The sequence below is a fragment of the Protobothrops mucrosquamatus genome, unplaced genomic scaffold, assembly GCF_001527695.2.
Source record: "Protobothrops mucrosquamatus isolate PMUCROS unplaced genomic scaffold, P.Mucros_1.0 scaffold_294, whole genome shotgun sequence".
NCBI classification, from domain to species: domain Eukaryota; kingdom Metazoa; phylum Chordata; class Lepidosauria; order Squamata; family Viperidae; genus Protobothrops; species Protobothrops mucrosquamatus.
The window spans coordinates 1,477,857-1,497,240 of record NW_015386370.1 but is presented as its reverse complement, the minus strand read 5'-3'; the positions used below and the strand labels follow the sequence as shown (position 1 = coordinate 1,497,240).

Genomic DNA, 19,384 nt, shown 5'->3' with positions numbered 1-19,384 from the left:
CTGGATTCTTTCACTGCCAACTCCCCCTGGTTTGCCTCTACATTCTGAATTACTTCTGGCAAGGCTTTGATTTCTTTGCCCTGGGTGAACCTTTGCAGTTCGTCCAATTCTGTTTCTGTGAATACTTTATTTCGTATTATAAATCGGCGTTGATCTGCTAGTCTCTGTTCTGTTATTTCTGATTCTGGATGTTGTTCTTATTATTATTATTATTATTATTATTATTATTATTATTATTATTATTATTATTATTATTATTATTATTATTATTAATCCACCAAACATAATAATACGTGCCTGAATTATTTTTACATTTCCAACATCTATCTGACATATTTTTAAACATTTTTGCTAGTCTTGCTGGTGGCAGGTGCCATCTGTAAAACATTTTATATACATTTTCCTTATACAAAGTTGACATTGTCAATTTATAACGTCTATCCCATAACTTTTGCCATTTTTTTAGTTCTATATTATACCCAAAAGTTTTCGCCCATTTTATCATTGTTTCTTTAACTTGTTCACTTTCCATTTCCAGAATTAACAAAAAATTATACATTTTCTTAATTAATTTCTCATCTGAAGTTAACAAAATCTTATCAAATACAGTTTGTTCTTTGTAAAAGTCAAATAATTTAACGTCTTTTTCATATCTACTTTGCATTTGTAAATGTGCCCACCGCGACAAGTTGATACTCTGATTTTCCAGTTCTTGTTTAGATTTTAAATTCCCTTCAGAATTTAGAATATCTCTATATGTCCCAGTTTTTTCAAAATCTTCCAAATTTGGATGTACAAATGCTTCCATAGTTGACAACCACCCTGGAATTTTCATGTATATTTTACTTTTAATTTTTTCTCATACTGTTAACAATGCATTCCTTATATAGTGATTTTGGAAATACTTATGAACTCTATTTTTTCCATACCATAAAAAAGCATGCCACCCCAATTGTAAATCATGACCTTCCAAATATAACAACTTTTTTTTTCTGAGAGTTATCCATTCTTTCATTCATGTTAAAACAGATGCTTGATAATATAGAACCCACTCTGGTAACCCAAAACTTCCATTTTCCTTAGCATCTTGTAATGTTTTCATCCTGATTCTAGCTTTCTTTCCTTGCCAAACAAAATTTAAAATTAATGAATTTAAATCTTGAAAGAATTTTTTTTCAGGTTTTATTGGTATTGTTTAAAATAAAAATTGAATTTTTGGCAGTACATTCATTTTCACTGTAGCGATTCTTCCTAATATTGACAATTGCAAATTTCTCCATCTTTCCACGTCCAATTTTATTTGATTCAATAACTTTATATAATTATCTTCTTTTATTGTATATGCCCCAATATTTGACCTTTTTCACTATCTGTAACTCTGTCTTTTCTGACATTTGTTTTTTTTTATCTGTGAGGTTCTTGACTATTACTTTAGTTTTTTCTTTATTTATTTTTAATCCTGCCATTTCTCCATACTGTTCTATCTTTCCCAGTAGTTTAAGGACCGTCTCCAAAAGTTCTTCTAAAATAAATACTAAATCATCAGCAAATGCTTGTAATTTATATTTTTCATCTTTAATCTCCAGTCCTTTAATTTCTATATCTTGCCTGATATTTCTATTTAAAACTTCCAGAGTAAAAATGAATAACAATGGGTATAATGGACATCCTTGCCTTGTGCCTTTTCTTATCTCAAAGCTCTCCGTACAATCTCCATTCACAATCACTTTGGCTGTCTGTTTATTATATATTGTCCATTATAAAGTCCTGTCCAAAGTCCATTATTTGTAGTTGCTGAATCATAAATTGCCAAGAAACGTTATCAAATGCCTTTTGGGCATCTAGAAATATTAGTGCCAATTGTTTCCCTGGATGTAATTCATAATATTCTAATACGTCCATTATCACTCTTAATTTGTTTTTAATTTGTCTCTTTGGTAAAAAGCCATTTTGGTCTGGATGTATAAATTCAACTAAGTATTTTTTCAGTCTCTCTGCCATTATTGAAGTAAAAATTTTGTAATCCACATTAAGTAGCAAAATCAGTCTATAGTTTTTAATCTGTGTCAAATCTGAGTCTTCTTTTGGTATTAGAGTAATATTTGCTTCCATCCACGTAGCTGGAAGTTTAGCTTCCAACGAAAGTCCATTACAAACATCTTTCAATGGTTCACTTAGTATATCTTGTAAGTGTTTATATAGCTCCGCCGGTAACCCATCTGGACCCGGTGTTTTCCCTTTTTTTTGTCTTTTTATGGCCACTAATATTTCCATCATTGTAATTCTTCCCTCTAACATGGTTTTAAATGTCTCTGGGGGTTTTGGAAGATTATTCCCTTCTAAGTATTGAACAATTCTCTCTCTTGAAGTTTCCTCTTTATCGTACAATTCCTTGTAGTATTCCTTAATAATCTTTTTTATTTCTTCATTTTTAAATTGTAGAGAGCCTTTCCATCTACCAAGTTATATATCATTGTCTTCTCTTTCTGTTTTTTAAGTTTGTAAGCTAACCATCTTCCTGGTTTGTTTGCATTTTCAAAAAAAAATCTCTTTTGCTCTCTTTATCTGCTCTGCCACTTTTTCTGAGTCCAACAAATTTAGTTTATGTTTTATAATTTCCATTTCTCTTTTCAAAATCTTTTTCTGCGGATTTTTCTGTAGTTCTGATTCTAATTTTCCAAATTTTTCTTTTCATAATATGTAGTTCTACATATGCTTGAGGAGCCTCTCTATACGGAGGCATCCCTCTTTGCCAATTGAACAAATCATTAGTTGTAAACAGAGTGTAAATATAAGCAAAAATATCTCCCATTGGCAATTGCCTTAAAGGAGCCAACAGGAGGGGTGCAGATGGTCTATCAAATCCTCCATAAGATATTTCTTTTCTGGTGTGAGGGGGACTTAACTCCCCTCCCTTTTTATTTGCAGCTGTAAAAGAGCCTCTTGCTGCCTCAGAGCTTGCCACTTCCTCATAGGGCTGAGGAAGGGGGGGATAAAGAAGTGGAGGATCTGGATTTCGGATTTTGCATCTGCAGTGCATGGCCGCATGAGAGCGGACCTCCACTCCTCACGGCTAGTTTCTTCCTGCTTGGGGGACCCTAGATGGGTCCGAAGTTGCCCCAGAGAGGTGACTGTGAAGGAGGGGCGTTCCGTCAAACACGAAGCGACAGTAATCGCTTCGTTAGATCCAGGGAAAGCCCTCCGAACCGTTTGATTTCGGATTCGCGCCACCCAGCTCAGCCTCTCGGCGCTGTGAGGAGAGCTCCCGCTGCCTGCTGAGACCAGGCAGGCTGGGGGCTGGGTGGCATCGCACTTCTTTTCAGATTTGCACCGCCTGGTTCAGCCTCTCGGCGCTGTGAGCAGGCGCTGCCTGCTGAAACCAGGCAGGCTGGGGGCTGGGTGGCATTGCTCAGGTAACGTTGACTCTCACGCTGCTCATGGCATCCCCTCCTCCAGAGCCCACCAAGCCAGATATGTGAAGTAGGTGAGGACCATGTGCTGGCCACTACCAGGCAATGGTGCATTTCTTCATTCCTCACGAAGGGTGACACCTCTCCAACTGTTTCTTGCCTGTTTTTCTCCCTCCCTCATCTCAAATATTTTCCCACCACTCTATACTTGGAAGGAAGGAAAGAAGGAGAGGGAGGGTCTGAGGGAAGTCCTGCCTTAGTCCTGCCCTGCTGCCCTTTCACCATCCCCTTGCCCCCTCCTCCTGGCCTATCCTGGGGTCTCCCATCCTATTGCTAAGGAAGCTTTGGATACAAAGCCGGGTCTCCTCCCATGGAGAGGGAATGGGCCTCCCTCTGACTTTACCCTTGTACCCATCATGAGCAACCTGGCTATGGAGAGCAAGCACATCAGCAGCAGCTTGAGGAGGAGGTAAGTGCAGCTGGGCGCCTCCTTGAGGAAGTGGGGCTGGGCTTGGTGCTGCAGGTGCTCGAGGGCCAGGCTGGGCATTTGACCTCTCTTACCTACAGGCAGTTTTCCATGGATTTTGTTTACCCCAGACATCACAAACGGAGAGGTAGCAAGCCGGAGATTGTGGGGCTCTTAGAGGGAGGGCTCAGGTGAAAAGCAGACTGAGAAGCTGGCTGGGACTATTTCCAAAGTTGGAAGGGAGATAAGAACCCTGAATTGCCTGCAGGCAGTCTGTAAAAAAATTAGGAGACCTTTTTTTAGCTAAACATTGTTGGTGTTTTTAATTGAATTTTCCATTGTATCTGCCTGTGAAAAAGTCTAAGCTTAGCTCACCAGAAGAAGTGAGACTAGTTTTATCAAACAATGAGAAAAAATGCTCTACATATTATAATTCCTATGGACTTTAGCGCCTTCATATGCTAAGACCTGTTCATATGTGGATTGGGCATATAAAAAATAAAATAAGATTTAAAAAATAATTAAAATAATAATAAATTGATTTTAAAAAACACCCAAAAGGCAGATTAAATGGACCGCTAACTCTTTTTTTGCTGTCAGTTTTCTATATTTTTATAATGAAGTTCAAGATATATGCATTTAAGTGGTTGTATGCACATTGATCTCACCACATAGCTGTTTGATAGAGTGTCACACACATGAAACTGTACATATATGATATATACTCTCAGATGATGGTGCGTAAATAGGAGATATTAAAATTTCCTACTATTATATTTTACTAGCATAGCTTACATACATTAAAACTCCTTTGTAACCTTTCCTGTTTGATGAAGCACAAAGAAATAAGGCATTCTGTAACCAGGCATTCTCTGCTTCCAGAAGAAGCTAGATATTCCCAGGATTAATTAATTATATAGACTCCAATGCAGATCCCCAAACTACCTCATTCTGGGAATCACTTTTTCACAGATAGCATGCATGATATCTATGGACATCAGTATGTCACAGAAACCTCTCAAGTCTCCCTGCACCAAAAAGTGTCCTTTGGAATGTTAAAATGAAAAAATGAATACACAAACACATATCTAATTAAAATATGGTTGTAGAATAACATGAAAATCCAAGGTCATTTTATTTATTTCTTCATTATTTACTAATTACATTTATATGTCATCATTTTGCTGTCCAAAGGGACTTTGGACAGCTAAGGTCATTAAAATAAAGGTAGCTAGATATCAGTGGTCAGCAGAATTAAATAAAACCAGATTTATCCCATGGCTAAAACCAGATAACATTTAAATAGTAGGTTACATTGCAAAACACTTTCAAAAATGATTTTAAAGGCTTATAAACATTTTACTATACTGCATATATACTACCATTATACAGGACATTCCTGAAAAGGGAAGGACCAATGTTTACAGATCTGTGGTGAGCAACACATCCAAAGAAATGACCTGCTTCAGTGACTTTCCATTTCCAGAAAGCTGTCCTAACTATGTGCATCACTCCTTAGTCCTGGAGTACCTCAAGGATTACGCTAAATATTTCCACCTTCTGGACTGCATTCAGTTTAAGGTGAGCGGGAAATAGATATTTCTGCAACAGTCAGAATAAAAAGGACTGTAAATGTTAAGTGACATTTCAACCACTGTGATATGTTATAAATATTAGAATTCCACTATATTAGAGAGATTCCATAGAACCACAGTATCATAGGGCTGGAAGGGACCTGCTCTAGCATCTAGGCAGCTGTCTCTGGGAAGCTCATAAGCAGGGCATCCTTGCAGTCTGCCTCCTACCCCTATAAAGCATTTATTTATTTATTAGAATTTTATTCCATTGTTATACCCAAAAAATATAGTGTTTCTGATCATGTGTACAACACTCTTGAGTGGGTTATACCACATCTTGTAAAAACCTAAAGTTTACACTTCATATTGGCTTAGCTAGAAAAGGGACACACAGTCCCTACTAGATACGGATAGCAGTGAGAGATTTATTACTGAAGCAAGAATTTCTTCTGAATGCTTGCTACTCTTGTTAACTTTTATGCTTTTTGAGAATATCTTCCTTCTTATCTACTAATCCTCACAACTCTCAATAGAACACAAAATAACAGCAAAATTGAGAATGTCATTACTCTATAATAATGTCAAATTATTTTGTTTTGTTTGGGGATTATACAAGACAACAGTATACAGCATCAGAAAACATCCAGATTTCACAACTACTGGACAATGGATAGTCTACACAGAGACTAATGGAAACCAGACATCAACTGTCTTCGATGCAGTTATGATTTGCAGTGGTCTTTTTACAGAAGTTAATCTACCATCAGATTCTTTTCTTGGTGAGTTTTGAACAAATTTGCTAAATACAAATAAGCTAATGTGGTTGTGGTTCCAGCTATTTAAAAAAATTGTCTTGCTGTTTTGTAATGGCAGGTTGATTCAAAATAAAATAAATAATCCATGATTTGATCATGGGTGAAAAAGCCAAGTGCATTCTTGGTGGGGGAAACAAAAATGACCTTAAAATAGTACAGGACACATCCTGCTGACTTCTAGGCTTAACAAAGGTGACATGCTGTATGTGGATCTACCTTTGTGTCTAATTTAGAAACTTCAGTTTATACAAAAATCAAGAGCCAAACTGGTTTGGGGCAAAATCCACATGGGTGCTCAAATTATTGCACTGGCTGCTTGTTAATTTCTGGGCAAAATGCTCATTGTAAGTACTAAAAAACTTTAGTCCAGGTTGCTTGAGAGAATGTTTCTGTCAGAACCCATATCTGTTTGATTTCATACTTCCCTTGCTTCTTTCTCTGACCCAAATTCCATTCTCTTCTCTCCCTGGGTTCTGCCATATTCCTAGAGGGGAGGGGGGAATGATCACAGGTTTATTGCCTTAACTTCCTCTTTCACTACAATGTAACACTTTGCTTTCCTGCACTATTTCTCCCTGTAATTTCCTCTCCTTAAACTGTCAATTAGAAAAGAGGGAGGTAGAAAGGAATGCAGCCTCCGGCAACCAGCTTATCTCTGTGCTCTCAAGAGAAGGTACGAAGAATCGCCTAACCATCGTAGTTACAGCCAGAGCCGACCTGATGTTATCTCCCCTTTCCCACGATGGATTTAACACCTGGGGATTGGCTGGTTTGAACTTTCCGGATGAACTATGGCGTGGGGTTTGCTTGGGGACACTTTAAATTATTGATCTGAGGGGGGAAACCTCAGATCCTGTCTAGTATGCCTGCTATCAGTTTCTCCTAATAAAAGTTCCTTTTGGAAGAGCTTGCTTCCATGAGTTCTGCTTTCTTGGGATGAGGTATTTAAGTGGGTCCTGACAGTTTCTTTCCATAGCAACTTCATCACTGGAGAGCAGTGATGAGATTTACTTACAGAGGCTTCATCTGCCATTGACTCAGCATCAAGCCTTCTTGGCTGACACTTCAATTTTTTGGAATGGTTTTCCTGCAGAGTTCAAGGTACTGATGTTTCCGTTAACTTTAAAAAAAGTCCTTAAAACACATTTTGGTTTAGAATTGTTGCTTTATTGTTAATTATTCATTTTATTTGCTTAACTTGTTTTTTGGCTTCTAATTGTTATCTAACATCAAGATGATAAACTGCCAAGCGACTTCAGTGGCCAGCTATACACCAACTTATAATAATACAGGTAGTCCTCGACTTATAACAGTTCATTTAGTGACCGTTCAAAGTTAAAACAGCACTGAAAAAAGTGACTTATGATCATTTGTCACAGTTATGACCTTTGCAGCATCCCCTTAATCACACGATCAAAATTCTGGTGCTTGGCAACTGGTTCATATTTATGACTGTTGTTGTATCCTAAGGTCATGTAATCACCTTTTGTGACCTTCTGACAAGTGAATGTGGAAATCAGATTCACTTAATAACCAGATTATTAATTTATCAAATGCAGTGATTCACTTAACAACTTTGGTAAGAAAGATAATAAAATGGAGCAAAACTCACTTAAAAGTTCTCACTTAATAACATTGCGGTTGTAAGTGGAGGACTATCTGTAGTTTTCCCATTGTCCTCCATAGGGGATTAGCAGAAGAAACACGCCCAACCACTCTAAGATATTTCATAGTGGCATTCATTCTTGGGGCTATTCTGGACCATACTAAAATCACCTTTCTAGTCTTGGCATGTATAATTTGAACAATACATAGCCAGTGGGGAAGAATGCAGTGTTATGGAGTCTGGGCAAAAAGCAACTTTATCACATGTTCTTGCCATATGAGAATTGCTGCCCTCCCCATATGCTGGCTTATTTTCAATGGGAAGAATGACACTGATTCCAAAAGATTATTTTTCTCCCATGAAGAACAGCAGACCTAGAAAGCAGAGATGCAATTACAATGGGAATTACAGTAGGGATAAAGACCTAAAGTCACCTTATGTCACCTATTGTCTTAGTCTAGCCAATTTCCACCCATGGTAGCGATTTATGTTTTCAAAATTACACAATTCCTGTCATATCCTTTTTGCATTTCAATTTTTTCATAGATGAAAGATGGATCATTACAATCATTGCCTGAAGCAGAAGAATTAAAACAAAACAAGTTATCTGCCTCACAAGATGTCCTCTTACATGGAAAAAATCAGAAGGAAATCAATCCCATTTACAGTTGAATAAATCTGATAATGTCAGAACTTCAGTGAACTAGGACTATTTAGTCCAGCATAACATTGCCAGTGCTTCTTTAAAAAACTCCTATGTAGAATATCAAGGGAGTCAATATAGGAAAGGACATTTTAAGGTGCTGCAGAGAGGTTGCACTCACAGATGCTTTGAAGCCCCTTTAAGGGGATTAAATCCAAGCTTCTGGGCAGCCATCTTGCATACTATGTAATTCCCTTTCAATTAAAAAATGGGGCCATGGAGCCACCTCTTGTTATGGTACAGTATTTCCCTTAACTCTCTTGGCAGATAGCTTCTGATAAACACAGTAAAGTTTAATAAACAACCTTTGGCACTGTATTGAGTAGCTGGTAATAATGAAAAAAGCCTGTTTTATTGTCAAGGAGAAATATCTCATGAAGTGTGACATTGTCTTCTCTGTCCTTTTACAGGATTGGAAAACTTTAAAGGACATTACATGCATAGCTGGGAATACAGAGATCCAAAAGGGTTGGAGGGTAAAAAAGTTCTGATACTTGGTGCTGGGAACACCGGAGGCGATGTCGCTGTGGAAGTGAGCCGCACAGCTGCCAAGGTATCATTTGCTGAATCAATGACTGCTGTGCTCCTACTCTTCAGTAGGAAATAAGTGATCATCTTGGAATCATCAAATTTGCAGATGACACCAAGCTGGCAGGAATAGCCAACACTCCAGAAGACAGGCTTAGGATACAGGAGGATCTGGACAGACTTGAGCACTGGGCGCTATGTAACAAAATGAAATTCAATGGTGAAAAAAGTAAGGTTCTACATTTAGGCAAGAAAAACCAAATGTACAGGTATAGTATAGGGGGTACCTTGCTCAATAGTAGTAACTGTGAGAGGGACCTCGGAGTCCTAGTGGACAATCACCTAAATATGAGCAAGCAGTGTGCTGCAGCTGCCAAGAAGTGCTGAGCTGCATTAACACAGTGCTGAGCTGCATTAACAGAGGGATAGAATCAAGATCACGTGAAGTATTAATACCACTTTACAATGCCTTGGTAAGGCCACACCTGGAATACTGCATCCAGTTTTGGTCACCACGATGTAGAAAAGATGTTGAGACTCTAGAAAAAGTACAGAGAAGAGCAACAAAGATGATTAGGGGACTGGAGGCTAAAGCATATAAGGAAAGGCTGCTGGAATTGGTTATGTCTAGTTTAATGAAGAGAAGGACGAGGGGGGACATGATAGCAATGTTCCAATATCTCAGGGGCTGCCACAAAGAAGAGGGAGTCAAGCTATTTTCCAAGGCGCCTGAAGGCAGAACAAGAAGCAACAGGTGGAAACTAATCAAGGAGAGAAGCAACCTAGAACTAAGGAGAAACTTCCTGACAGTTAGAACAATTAACCAGTGGAACAACCTGCTCCAACACTGGAAGTTTTTAAGAAGAGACTGGACAGCCATTTGTCTGAAATGGTATAGGGTTACCTGCCTGAGCAGGGGGTTGGACTAGATGACCTCCAAGGTCCCTTCCAACTTTATTATTATTATTATTATTATTATTATTATTATTATTATTATATTATTATTATTATTATTATTATTATTATTATAGTTAAAATTTTCTCGTCTCAGTCTTCGTCACTTCGTACGAAAACGGTATAAAGATCACGTTTCTGTATCAGATAAACCACGAGAAAGTGAGAAGGAAAGTACTCCTAAGTATACGATTCACGTACTGTCTATTTGTAATTCATGTTGAAAATAATGATGTCATAAATCTTCTGAGTCGCTGACCATGACTGGAATAGCTATTTCAACAAAGCTGGTCTTAGCATATGCATCTACTCAAAGCTTTCATTCTTACCATGTTTTCCCAAAAGTAAGACCTACCCTGAAAATAAACCTAGCTTGATTTTCGGGGGTAGGCCTAATAGAAGTTGTTGCATAGTGGGTTTTTGGAGGCATTGACCAGACCGGTTTAATCCAATGTTATTTATTGCAACAGAAAACAGAACTGGCTTAACTGGCCGAATGACAGCTATTTATACTTGCTGCCTCTAGGTGGCGACCAATCAAATCAAATGGTGTTTTCCCGCTCAAACTTAAACTTAACTTTCCCTCCAAAACAGTTGGAGACAGGTTTAAACCAAACTACATCGACTCTTAATATCGATACATAACACCCCTTCCCCCTGGATAAAATGACTTCTTGTATACTTGATGTACATAGTCTTTGAGGTAGACAGGTGGGTTGCGAGTTCTGCCGGAATGCCACAAAGCTGTTTGGGGTTCCATCTCGACTTGCCAGTTGTCCATACTGGGTAGACCTGTGCCACTATAGTCGATAGAGTCATTGGGCAGCAAAGGTGGTAAACCTGTGCCGCTATGTGTGTCCGAGTCATTAGACAGCAGAGGCAGTGCAAAACCCTAGGTGCTCTGTCTCGGTAAGCACAGTCTCGGCAGGTGTGGGCGATACTGGGATAATAGCTTTGCCATGAGTGTCCACAGTCTCTTCTACATCTGCGTCTGAGCTCTGCTTTGTCTGCCAACACCTCAACTGGTCTATGTGGCATCAGATCACATGACCATCGTCCAGAGCCACCTCATATGATAGTGGCCCTGACACTTTTGTAACTGTAGCAGCCACCCAAGGTGCCCCCTGCCCATAGTTCCTAGCCCAAACATGCTCACCCAACTGTAAATTCCGGGGAGGCTTGGGTTGCGCTGTTTCAGCAGCTATCCTGTCAGGATGGAGGCGGTCTAGCTTCGTCGTGAGCTGCCATCCCCACCTTAGCTCAGCTGGGCTGGGTTGTGGTGCTTGGAGTCGTGTGCTGGCATAGAAGAAAGTTTGCCAGGTGATGATTCCAGTCTCCCTTAGTCAGTCTTTTAAGGGAGTCTTTCGTGGACCTTACCATCCATTCGGCCTGGCCGTTAGAAGCTGGATGGAACGGAGCCGAAGTAGTATGTCTAATCATATTAGCATTAAGGAACGACTGGAATTCTGCTGCTGTGAATTGTGCCCCGTTGTCAGACATAATAATATCCGGTAGTCCATGTGTGGCAAATAGCTGGCGCAGTTCCTGGATGACCCTAGCAGTAGTCATAGATTGGACAGGCACTACCTCTAACCATTTTGAATAACTGTCCACAACAATGAGGAATACCTGCCCCTGACATGGACCCGCAAATGTGCTCATGAAACCATGGGGCTTGTGTGGTCTCCCAGCGGTGCACAGGTGCCTGGGGTATTTCTGGATGGGTCTCTTGGCAGACCTGACAGCTTCTTACTTGAGCCTCAATGTCCTTGTCCAGGCCAGGCCACCACAAGTAACTTCTTGCAAGTGCTTTCATTCTTACGATACATGGATGTCCCTCATGCAGGGATTCTAACACTCTGGCTTGCAATTTGGGCAGGACAATTACTCTGCTTTCCCACAGCACGTAATCCTTGTGGGCTGACAGTTCATCTTTTCTGCAAGCATAATGTTGAAACTCTGGACCTGGTCTGTTTTTTGGCCACCCCCTCAATACCCAGTTGAGAATGCGGCTGAGTGTTCTGTCAGTGGCAGTTTCAGCAGCCACATCTCCCATGTGTAAGGGTGTCTCTGGAAGATCCTGGATTGCCAGGATGCGAGCTGCAGGGGCTGGATCTGGATCTGTTTGTGGCAGGGACAGTTGGCTGAGTGCATCAGCATGGCCCATTTCCTTGCCAGGCTTATGTACTAGCCTCTATGAATAGGCAGCCATAAAGATTGACCATCGCAGCATCCTTGGTGACAGGATCTGTGGAGTCTGCTTATCAGCCGTAAAAAGACCAAGCAGCAGCTTGTGATCTGTAAAAACTATAAAGTGTCACCTGTATAAGAAATCATGGAATTTCTTAATTCCTGCGACAATAGCAAGAGCTTCTTTGTCAATTTGAGCAAAGTTCCTCTCAGCTGGAGATAATGTCCTAGAGTAGTAAACAATAGAGGCTTCTCAACCATCTGGTATTTGATGACTTAACACTGCCCCAATGCCATAAGGCGAGGCATCACATGCTAATGTCACTGGCAAATTCTCGTTAAAGTGAGCTAACACGGAGCTCGAAGATAGCAGTGATTTGACTGCTCTGAATGCCTTGTCATGGTTGTTTGTCCACACCCAAGGTGCTTTTTTGTCTAGCAGACGGTGGAATGGCTCTGCCAATGCTGCTTTGTGTGGCAAAAATGAGTGATAAAAATTTAATAGTCCTAAGAATGCCTGTAGCTCCCCCTTAGATTTAGGTCTGGGGGCTTGCTGAATGGCTTTGAGCTTAGCCTCGGATGGATGGAGCCCAGCTGCATCTATCCGGAATCCCAGGAACCCAGTAGAGTCCATGCCAATTTGGCACTTGTCCTTTTTTAACTTAAGTCCCACCTCACGGAACCTTTGAAGTACTGCCCTGAGTCGTTCTGCTAGGACTGCAGCTGACTCTCCTGCAATTAGGACATCATCAAAATAGGGGCAGACGCCAGGTATGTTTTTTAGTGTCCTTTCCATAATGCTTTTAAACAAGCTGGGGGCTACACTTACCCCAAACTGTAGGCGATGTACTCGGAATGCCCCTCTGTGGGTGATGATGGTCTGCGCTTCTGCTGTAGCATCATCAACTGGCAGCTGTTGGTATGCTTGTGCAAGGTCTAGCTTGGCAAACAGATGGCCTCCTGGGAGGGAGGCTAGAATATGGCTTACCACTGGAACTGGGTAAGCGTGCTGTTGAAGTGCCTTGTTAATTGTACACGTAGTCTGCACAGATGCGGACGTCCCCATTCGGCTTTACTAGGGTCACTATGGGAGTCTCCCACAGGCTACTGTCCATGGGTTGGAGCACTCCCTGTTACACTAGTTTGTCCAGCTCCACATCAATTTTTAGTTTTAAAACGAAAGGCACTCTGCGCGGTTTAATTCTAATTGGGGTGACTGTAAGGTCAAGATTTAGGAAAATGGGTGCCCCTTTGTATTGTCCTAGGTCAGAACTGAACATATCAGCATAATCTTGGCATACTGCTGCCAGGTCATCTGCTTGTGTGCGATGGATGCCCGTTACACGGATGCCCAGGGCTTCGAACCAGTCCAATCCGATGAGACTGGTGCGCTGACCATCGATGACTACCACGCTGAGGGGACTCTCAAAGTCTTTGAATTTGACCATTACAGTGGCTTCACCCCTAACAGCCACGTGGCAATTTTGAAAATCAGTCAGGATGAGGCTTGACGGTTTGATTTGAACTCACCTCTTGCCATGTCTACAAATATACTCAAAGGTCGTTTATGAAATGATAGATAGAGCTGACTCGGTGTCTAGCTCCATTGAACATGGGACCCCTTGAAGCTTAACTTGAAGTCTCAACTTCTCTTTGAGGGGGCATTAGGTTCCCGTCTGCTGAATAGTCCTCCTTCCTGAACAGTATCCAACCCTGTTCTGTCCTGGAGCCCATCTACCTTTCTGCAGTACATCTGCAGGGTTAGCTTCTTTCTGGCGACCTCTACAGACCCTGGCAATGTGGCCTTGCTTTCCACAAGCTTGGTACATGGCTGTGTGAAACCTGCACTCAGTTCTTTTATGTTGTCCTCCACAGCTAGTGCAGTTTAGAGGAAGGATTGCGTGTTCTATTGTGCAATGCCATCTGATAGGCTCTTTCTGCAGCCGGTCGATCTCATCAACTTCTTCTGGGTCACTCAGTCTCTCAGTGGTCTCCTGATGTATTGCTGCAGGGCTGAAATGTGTTTTCTGAGGCCAGAGAGCCTTCACTGCTCCACCAGCAGCCTCATCTGCCATGACTTCCTTCAGAGCATCTTGGAAGGTCAGATTCTCCTTTGCAAATAGGCGCTGTTGCAACTTTCTGTTCAACAGTCCACACACGAGTCTGTCTCTTAGACGATCTTCCAAGTCAGGGAACTCACAGTTGCGTGAAGCCTGACGAAGCACTGCCACGAACTCATTTACTGATTCTCCTGACTTTTGCTCCCGTTGTTCGAATGCGTGATGCCAAGCGATGACGGACAGCTTTGCCCCGAAGTGCTCCTTGAGCCTCCTCTTTAAGTCGGCATAAGTTACTGATTCGATGCTGGCTGGTACTACCAGATTCTTGGCTATGTCAAGCATAGCCTGTCCACACACGCAGAGTAGAGTAGCTGCTTTCAAGCCATGTTTTCTAACCTGGTTGGCGTGCAAGTAGTTGTCCACCCTGGAGATGTAAGAACTTCACTGTTCTGGATGGGAGACATCAAATTCGTTCAGCCTGCCCAGCTTGGCCATGGTAGAATTTTAGTGAAGTCTTGGACGCTTCCTCTCTTGCTGCGATAGGAAATGAACTGCCTAGATTCTGGGGATGAATCCCTCAGGACGCTGTGCCTCCAGATTGGCTTACTGGCAGGCAGGGTGGGGATGTGGTCCCACCAGGACTCTGGTGCCTGGGCTAATACCCTGTGACTTCAACTCTAATAGGCATCATTCCGTTTTGTCAGCAAGATCCCACCCTCGTTGCCACTGTTGCATAGTGGGTTTTTGGAGGCATTGACCAGACTGGTTTAATGCAATGTTATTTATTGCAACAGAAAACAGAACTGGCTTAACCGGCTGAATGACGGCTATTTATACTTGCTGCCTCTAGGCGGTGACCAATCAAATCAAATGATGTTTTCCCACTCAAACTTAAACTTAACTTACCTTCCAAAACGGTTGGAGACACGTTTAAACCAAAACACATCAACTCTTAATATCAATACATAACATAAGCCCTATCCCAAAAATAAGCCCTGGTTTTGGGGTGAAGTACACACCTAAAAATCAAGCTAGGGTGAGGGTGGGGGAGTGGACCTGCCCATGCACCCGCTTACTGTTGCAGCCAGGCCTCCTATGAATTGACACCTGCCTCGCCAGCCCACTTCTTCTGCAGCCAAAGGACATGCCTCTGCAGCTGAGAATGGAGCACCGGCCTTCAGAGGCCTTCCGGAAAGGCCTCTGACTGCAAAATGCAGGCCGGAGCTCCATTCTCACCTGTAGAATGAAGCTTCTCCTTCGGCCAGAGAAGAAGTGGGCCAGCTGGGTGGGTGTCAGGGCCTACATCAAGACCTCATCCTAAGGAAGCAGAACTTATGGAAGCGGTTTCTTCCAAAAAGAACTTTTATTAGGAAAAGCTGATAGTAGGCATACTAGACAGGATCTGAGGATTTCCTGCTCAGATCAATAGGTTAAAAGTGTCCCAACCAAACCCCACCCCAACATTCATCCAGTCAGTTCACATGGGCCAATCCTCAGTTGTTAAGTCCTTTGTGGGAAAGAGCAGATAACGCCAGGCTGTCTCAGGGTTGCAGTGATGTTTTGTCGGCTCTTCACCCCTTCCCTTTCGGACACGGAGATAAACCAGTTGCCGGAGGCACATTCTTTTCTTCTCCCCCCCCTCTTTCTAGCTGACATCAAGGGGAGAGATAGTTCACAGAGGAAGTATGCAGAAACAGCAAGGTGTTACAGTGTAGTGATAGAGGAAATCAGAGCAATAACCCGCAGTGCTTTTCCTCCCTCCCCTCCAGGAGCATGAGTTAAAGATAGAAAAGAGCCCCCTTTAGAATATGGGTTCTGACATCCTACCTCCCTTTAAAAAAAGAGAGATCCACCTGTGGAGACATAGAGATAAAGATATGCATAGGTTAATCAGGCTTGTTTGGGTATTCGGTGTGGAATTTTTTAAACAGTTTAGGGGCTTTAATATGGCATTTATGGACCCACTCGTTTTGGGAGGATGGAAGGTGTTTCCATGCATTGGGTGGTGCTGTGGTATTTCCTGGAGTCCAAGATTTCTTTAACTTCGAAATGTTGCTCCCCTTCTACCATAACGGGAAGAGGGGGCAGAGCGACAGCTGGTCTTAGTGATGACTGTTGCTCGCGCCTTTAAAAGGCTGCAGTGGAAGATTGGGTGGATTTGTCTAAGGGATTTTGGAAGTTCCAATTCCACTGTTAGTGGGTTTATAATTCTAACAATGGAGAATGGTTCTACATACTTGGGTCTGAGATTTTAGATGGTTGTAGGGATTTTAGGTACTTAGTGGATAGGTAAACCATTTCCCCTATGGTAAAAGGTTTTGGCTCAACTATCTTTTTGTCTGCTTGAGTCTTATATGCTTGTCTAGCCTCATCTAATGCTTTCCTAACCACCGGCCAGGTGTTCTTTAGTTGTGCAATCCACTCCTTTAATGAAGGGATGGTAGGTTCTGCAGGGGAAAGCTCTGGCATTGGGTTAAAACTTTGTCCTGTGGGTACTTGGAATGGAGTGTAGCCCGTGCTGGCGTGAACAGCATTGTTGTAAGTGACTTTAGCAAATGGGAGTAGGTTGGTCCAGTTGGTCTGCTGGTAATTAATAAAGCATCTAAGATATTGTTCTACTACTGAGTTTGACCGTTCAGTCCCATCATTCGTTTGCAGATGATGACTAGATGACAGTCCTTGGGTGGTCCCTAACAGAGTCAAAAACTCCTTCCAAAACGCCGATGTGAATTGCACTCCTCTATCTGATATGATGTGCTACGGGGCTCCATGAAAGCGATAGATGTGTTGAACAAACAGTTTTGCTAGTGTTTTGCTGTAGGGATTTTTGAGCAGGGAATAAAATGCACTTGTTTGGAAAACAGGTCCGTTACAACCCAGATGACTGTGTTTCCGTTGCTGTCTGGTAGTTCCACTATAAAGTCCATAGAGATCTCCTTCCAAAGTGCAGAGGGGGTTGCTACCATCTGTAGCAGACCGGGTGATTTCCCTTGTAATCTTTTCGCTGATGTGCAAATTGGGCAGCTGGCTATGTAGCTTTCAATGTCCTTTTTTATTGATGGCCACCAAAATTTGCCTTTTAACTAGGTGTCATGTTTTCACAAACCCAAAGTGGCCTGCTGATTTTGAATCATGGCAAAGTTGCATGAATGACAGTCTCTGACTTTTGGGTATGTATAGTTTCTCTCCTACCCAGGGTAGACTTTTTCAGTCTCTCAAATATGGCTTGGCATTCTACTGTCCATTTCAACGGCTGGCTTGGCTTGGGTTTTCCCTCCCTTCTGGTTTTTAGTAAGTTTGTGATTGGTAAGGCTATTTGGGCCAAAGAGGGAACAAATTGCCGATAGAAGTTAGCGAATCCCAGGAAGCTCTGCAATTGCTTCCTCGTGTGGTGTAGCGCCCATTCTAGTACTGCCCGGACTTTCTCGGGGTCTGTTTCTATGCCCTCTGGGGATATGTGGTATCCCAGATAGTCTATTTTATCTTTATGGAATTCGCACTTATAAAGTTTAGCATAGAGGTGGGCTGCTCGTAGTTTGTTTAGGACTGCTTTGACTAGTTTGACATGTTCGTCCATAGTCTCTGTGAATATGAGGAGGTCATCCAAGTAAACGAGCATGCCCTTGTATAAGTGCTCCCTTAGTACGTCATTTATCAGCTGCATGAAGGTGGCAGGGGCCCCCTGTAGCCCAAAAGGTAGAACTCGGAATTGGCAGCACCCTAAGGGACAATTAAAAGCGATTTTCCACTTGTCCCCTTCCTTAATTCTAATTCGATAGTGTGCTTCCCTTAGGTCTAACTTGGTGAATATCTTCTCTTTTGACAGGTGAGACAGCATGTCTTTCATGAGGGGGAGAGGTATAGATTGCTTTTACTTATGGCGTTATAGCCCTATAGTCCATGCAGAGGCGAAAAATTCCATCTTTCTTTTCTCGGAATAACACAGGGGTGGCTGTCTTTGGCTTTGCTGGTTGGAGGAACCCCCTTTTAAAATTTTTATCTATGAATTTCTGCATTTCTTCCAATTCCTGTGGGCTCAGAGTATAATCTAGGTTTTGGAATTTTCACCCCTGGTCTGATTTCTATTGCACAGTCCGTGGGCCGATGCGGCGGCAATTCATCAGACCTTTCTTCACTGAACACTTCAGCTAGGTCTCTATACTCCTCTGATATTTCTGGTATTTCCTTTTCTTCCCTTATTGCGGCTTTTTCGGTCGGGCTTTTCCCTGATTGGGGCTGGGCTGTTGCCTTGATTGATTCCCCTTTTGGGAACCTAAGTTCTGCCATTCTCCAGTCTACCCATGGGTTCCATTTGGCTAGCCACACCATGCCTAGGATAATGGGACATTCAATGTCAGGGGTTACCACGAACATTATAGTCTCTATGTGGTCCCCCAGGGTGAGTTGAAGGGATAGCATTGCTAGGATGGCGGGCATCCCCCCTGCTATGGATCCATCTAATTGACTGAACAAAATTGGTTTCTTCAGCCTCCTCACCGGTATTCCTAAATTCGCCACTAATGTTGGGCTGGTAAGGCAGCGGGTGCACCCGGAGACAATTAATGCCCTAACCTCTACAGCTTCGGGCATGGTCGGGGCTAGCAAAGTTACTGTACTGGTGAGAGGCACAATGGGTCCACTTACCAGGATTTTGTCCTCGGAGTTATTGTCGGATGAGTTGGACCCTCCTGCTGTGTAGGCCAGAGTTCCCTTCCCTCACTGAGCTGAGGTGGGGAACTCAATGGTCTCCGTGCCCTTCATGGCTATCTCCTTCGACTTCACTGGTCTTCCCAGCTGGGGTCCGGTCTGGGGTTCCAGCTGGAGTGCGGGAGTGGCATTCGGCAGCGTGGTGCCCTTCCTTGCCTAGATTATTTATTTTATTTTATTTATTTATTTAATTTAATTTATATCCCGCCCTTCTCCCAACGGGACTCAGGGCGGCTCACAACATATTTAAAACAAAGGCATATATACAATCCCCCCCTGTAAAACCGAATTAAACCAAATTTTAAAGTTGTGTTATTTCGAATTCCTTAAAATGAACCCAGTATAAAATCCTCCCTAGGCCAGGTCCG

The 19,384-nt window shown here is 42.2% G+C and overlaps 1 protein-coding gene across 1 annotated transcript in view; it reads left to right on the top strand.

The window, feature by feature from the left end:
* LOC107302865 (dimethylaniline monooxygenase [N-oxide-forming] 2-like) overlaps window positions 1-19,384 on the top strand; it is a 43,665-nt gene that overhangs the window by 13,430 nt on the left and 10,851 nt on the right. Inside the window, exons 2-4 of the mRNA XM_015832024.1 lie at window positions 5,269-5,457; window positions 6,070-6,232; window positions 8,988-9,130. Coding sequence (XP_015687510.1) covers window positions 5,269-5,457; window positions 6,070-6,232; window positions 8,988-9,130 — 495 coding nt within the window. The remainder of the gene's footprint in view (window positions 1-5,268; window positions 5,458-6,069; window positions 6,233-8,987; window positions 9,131-19,384) is intronic.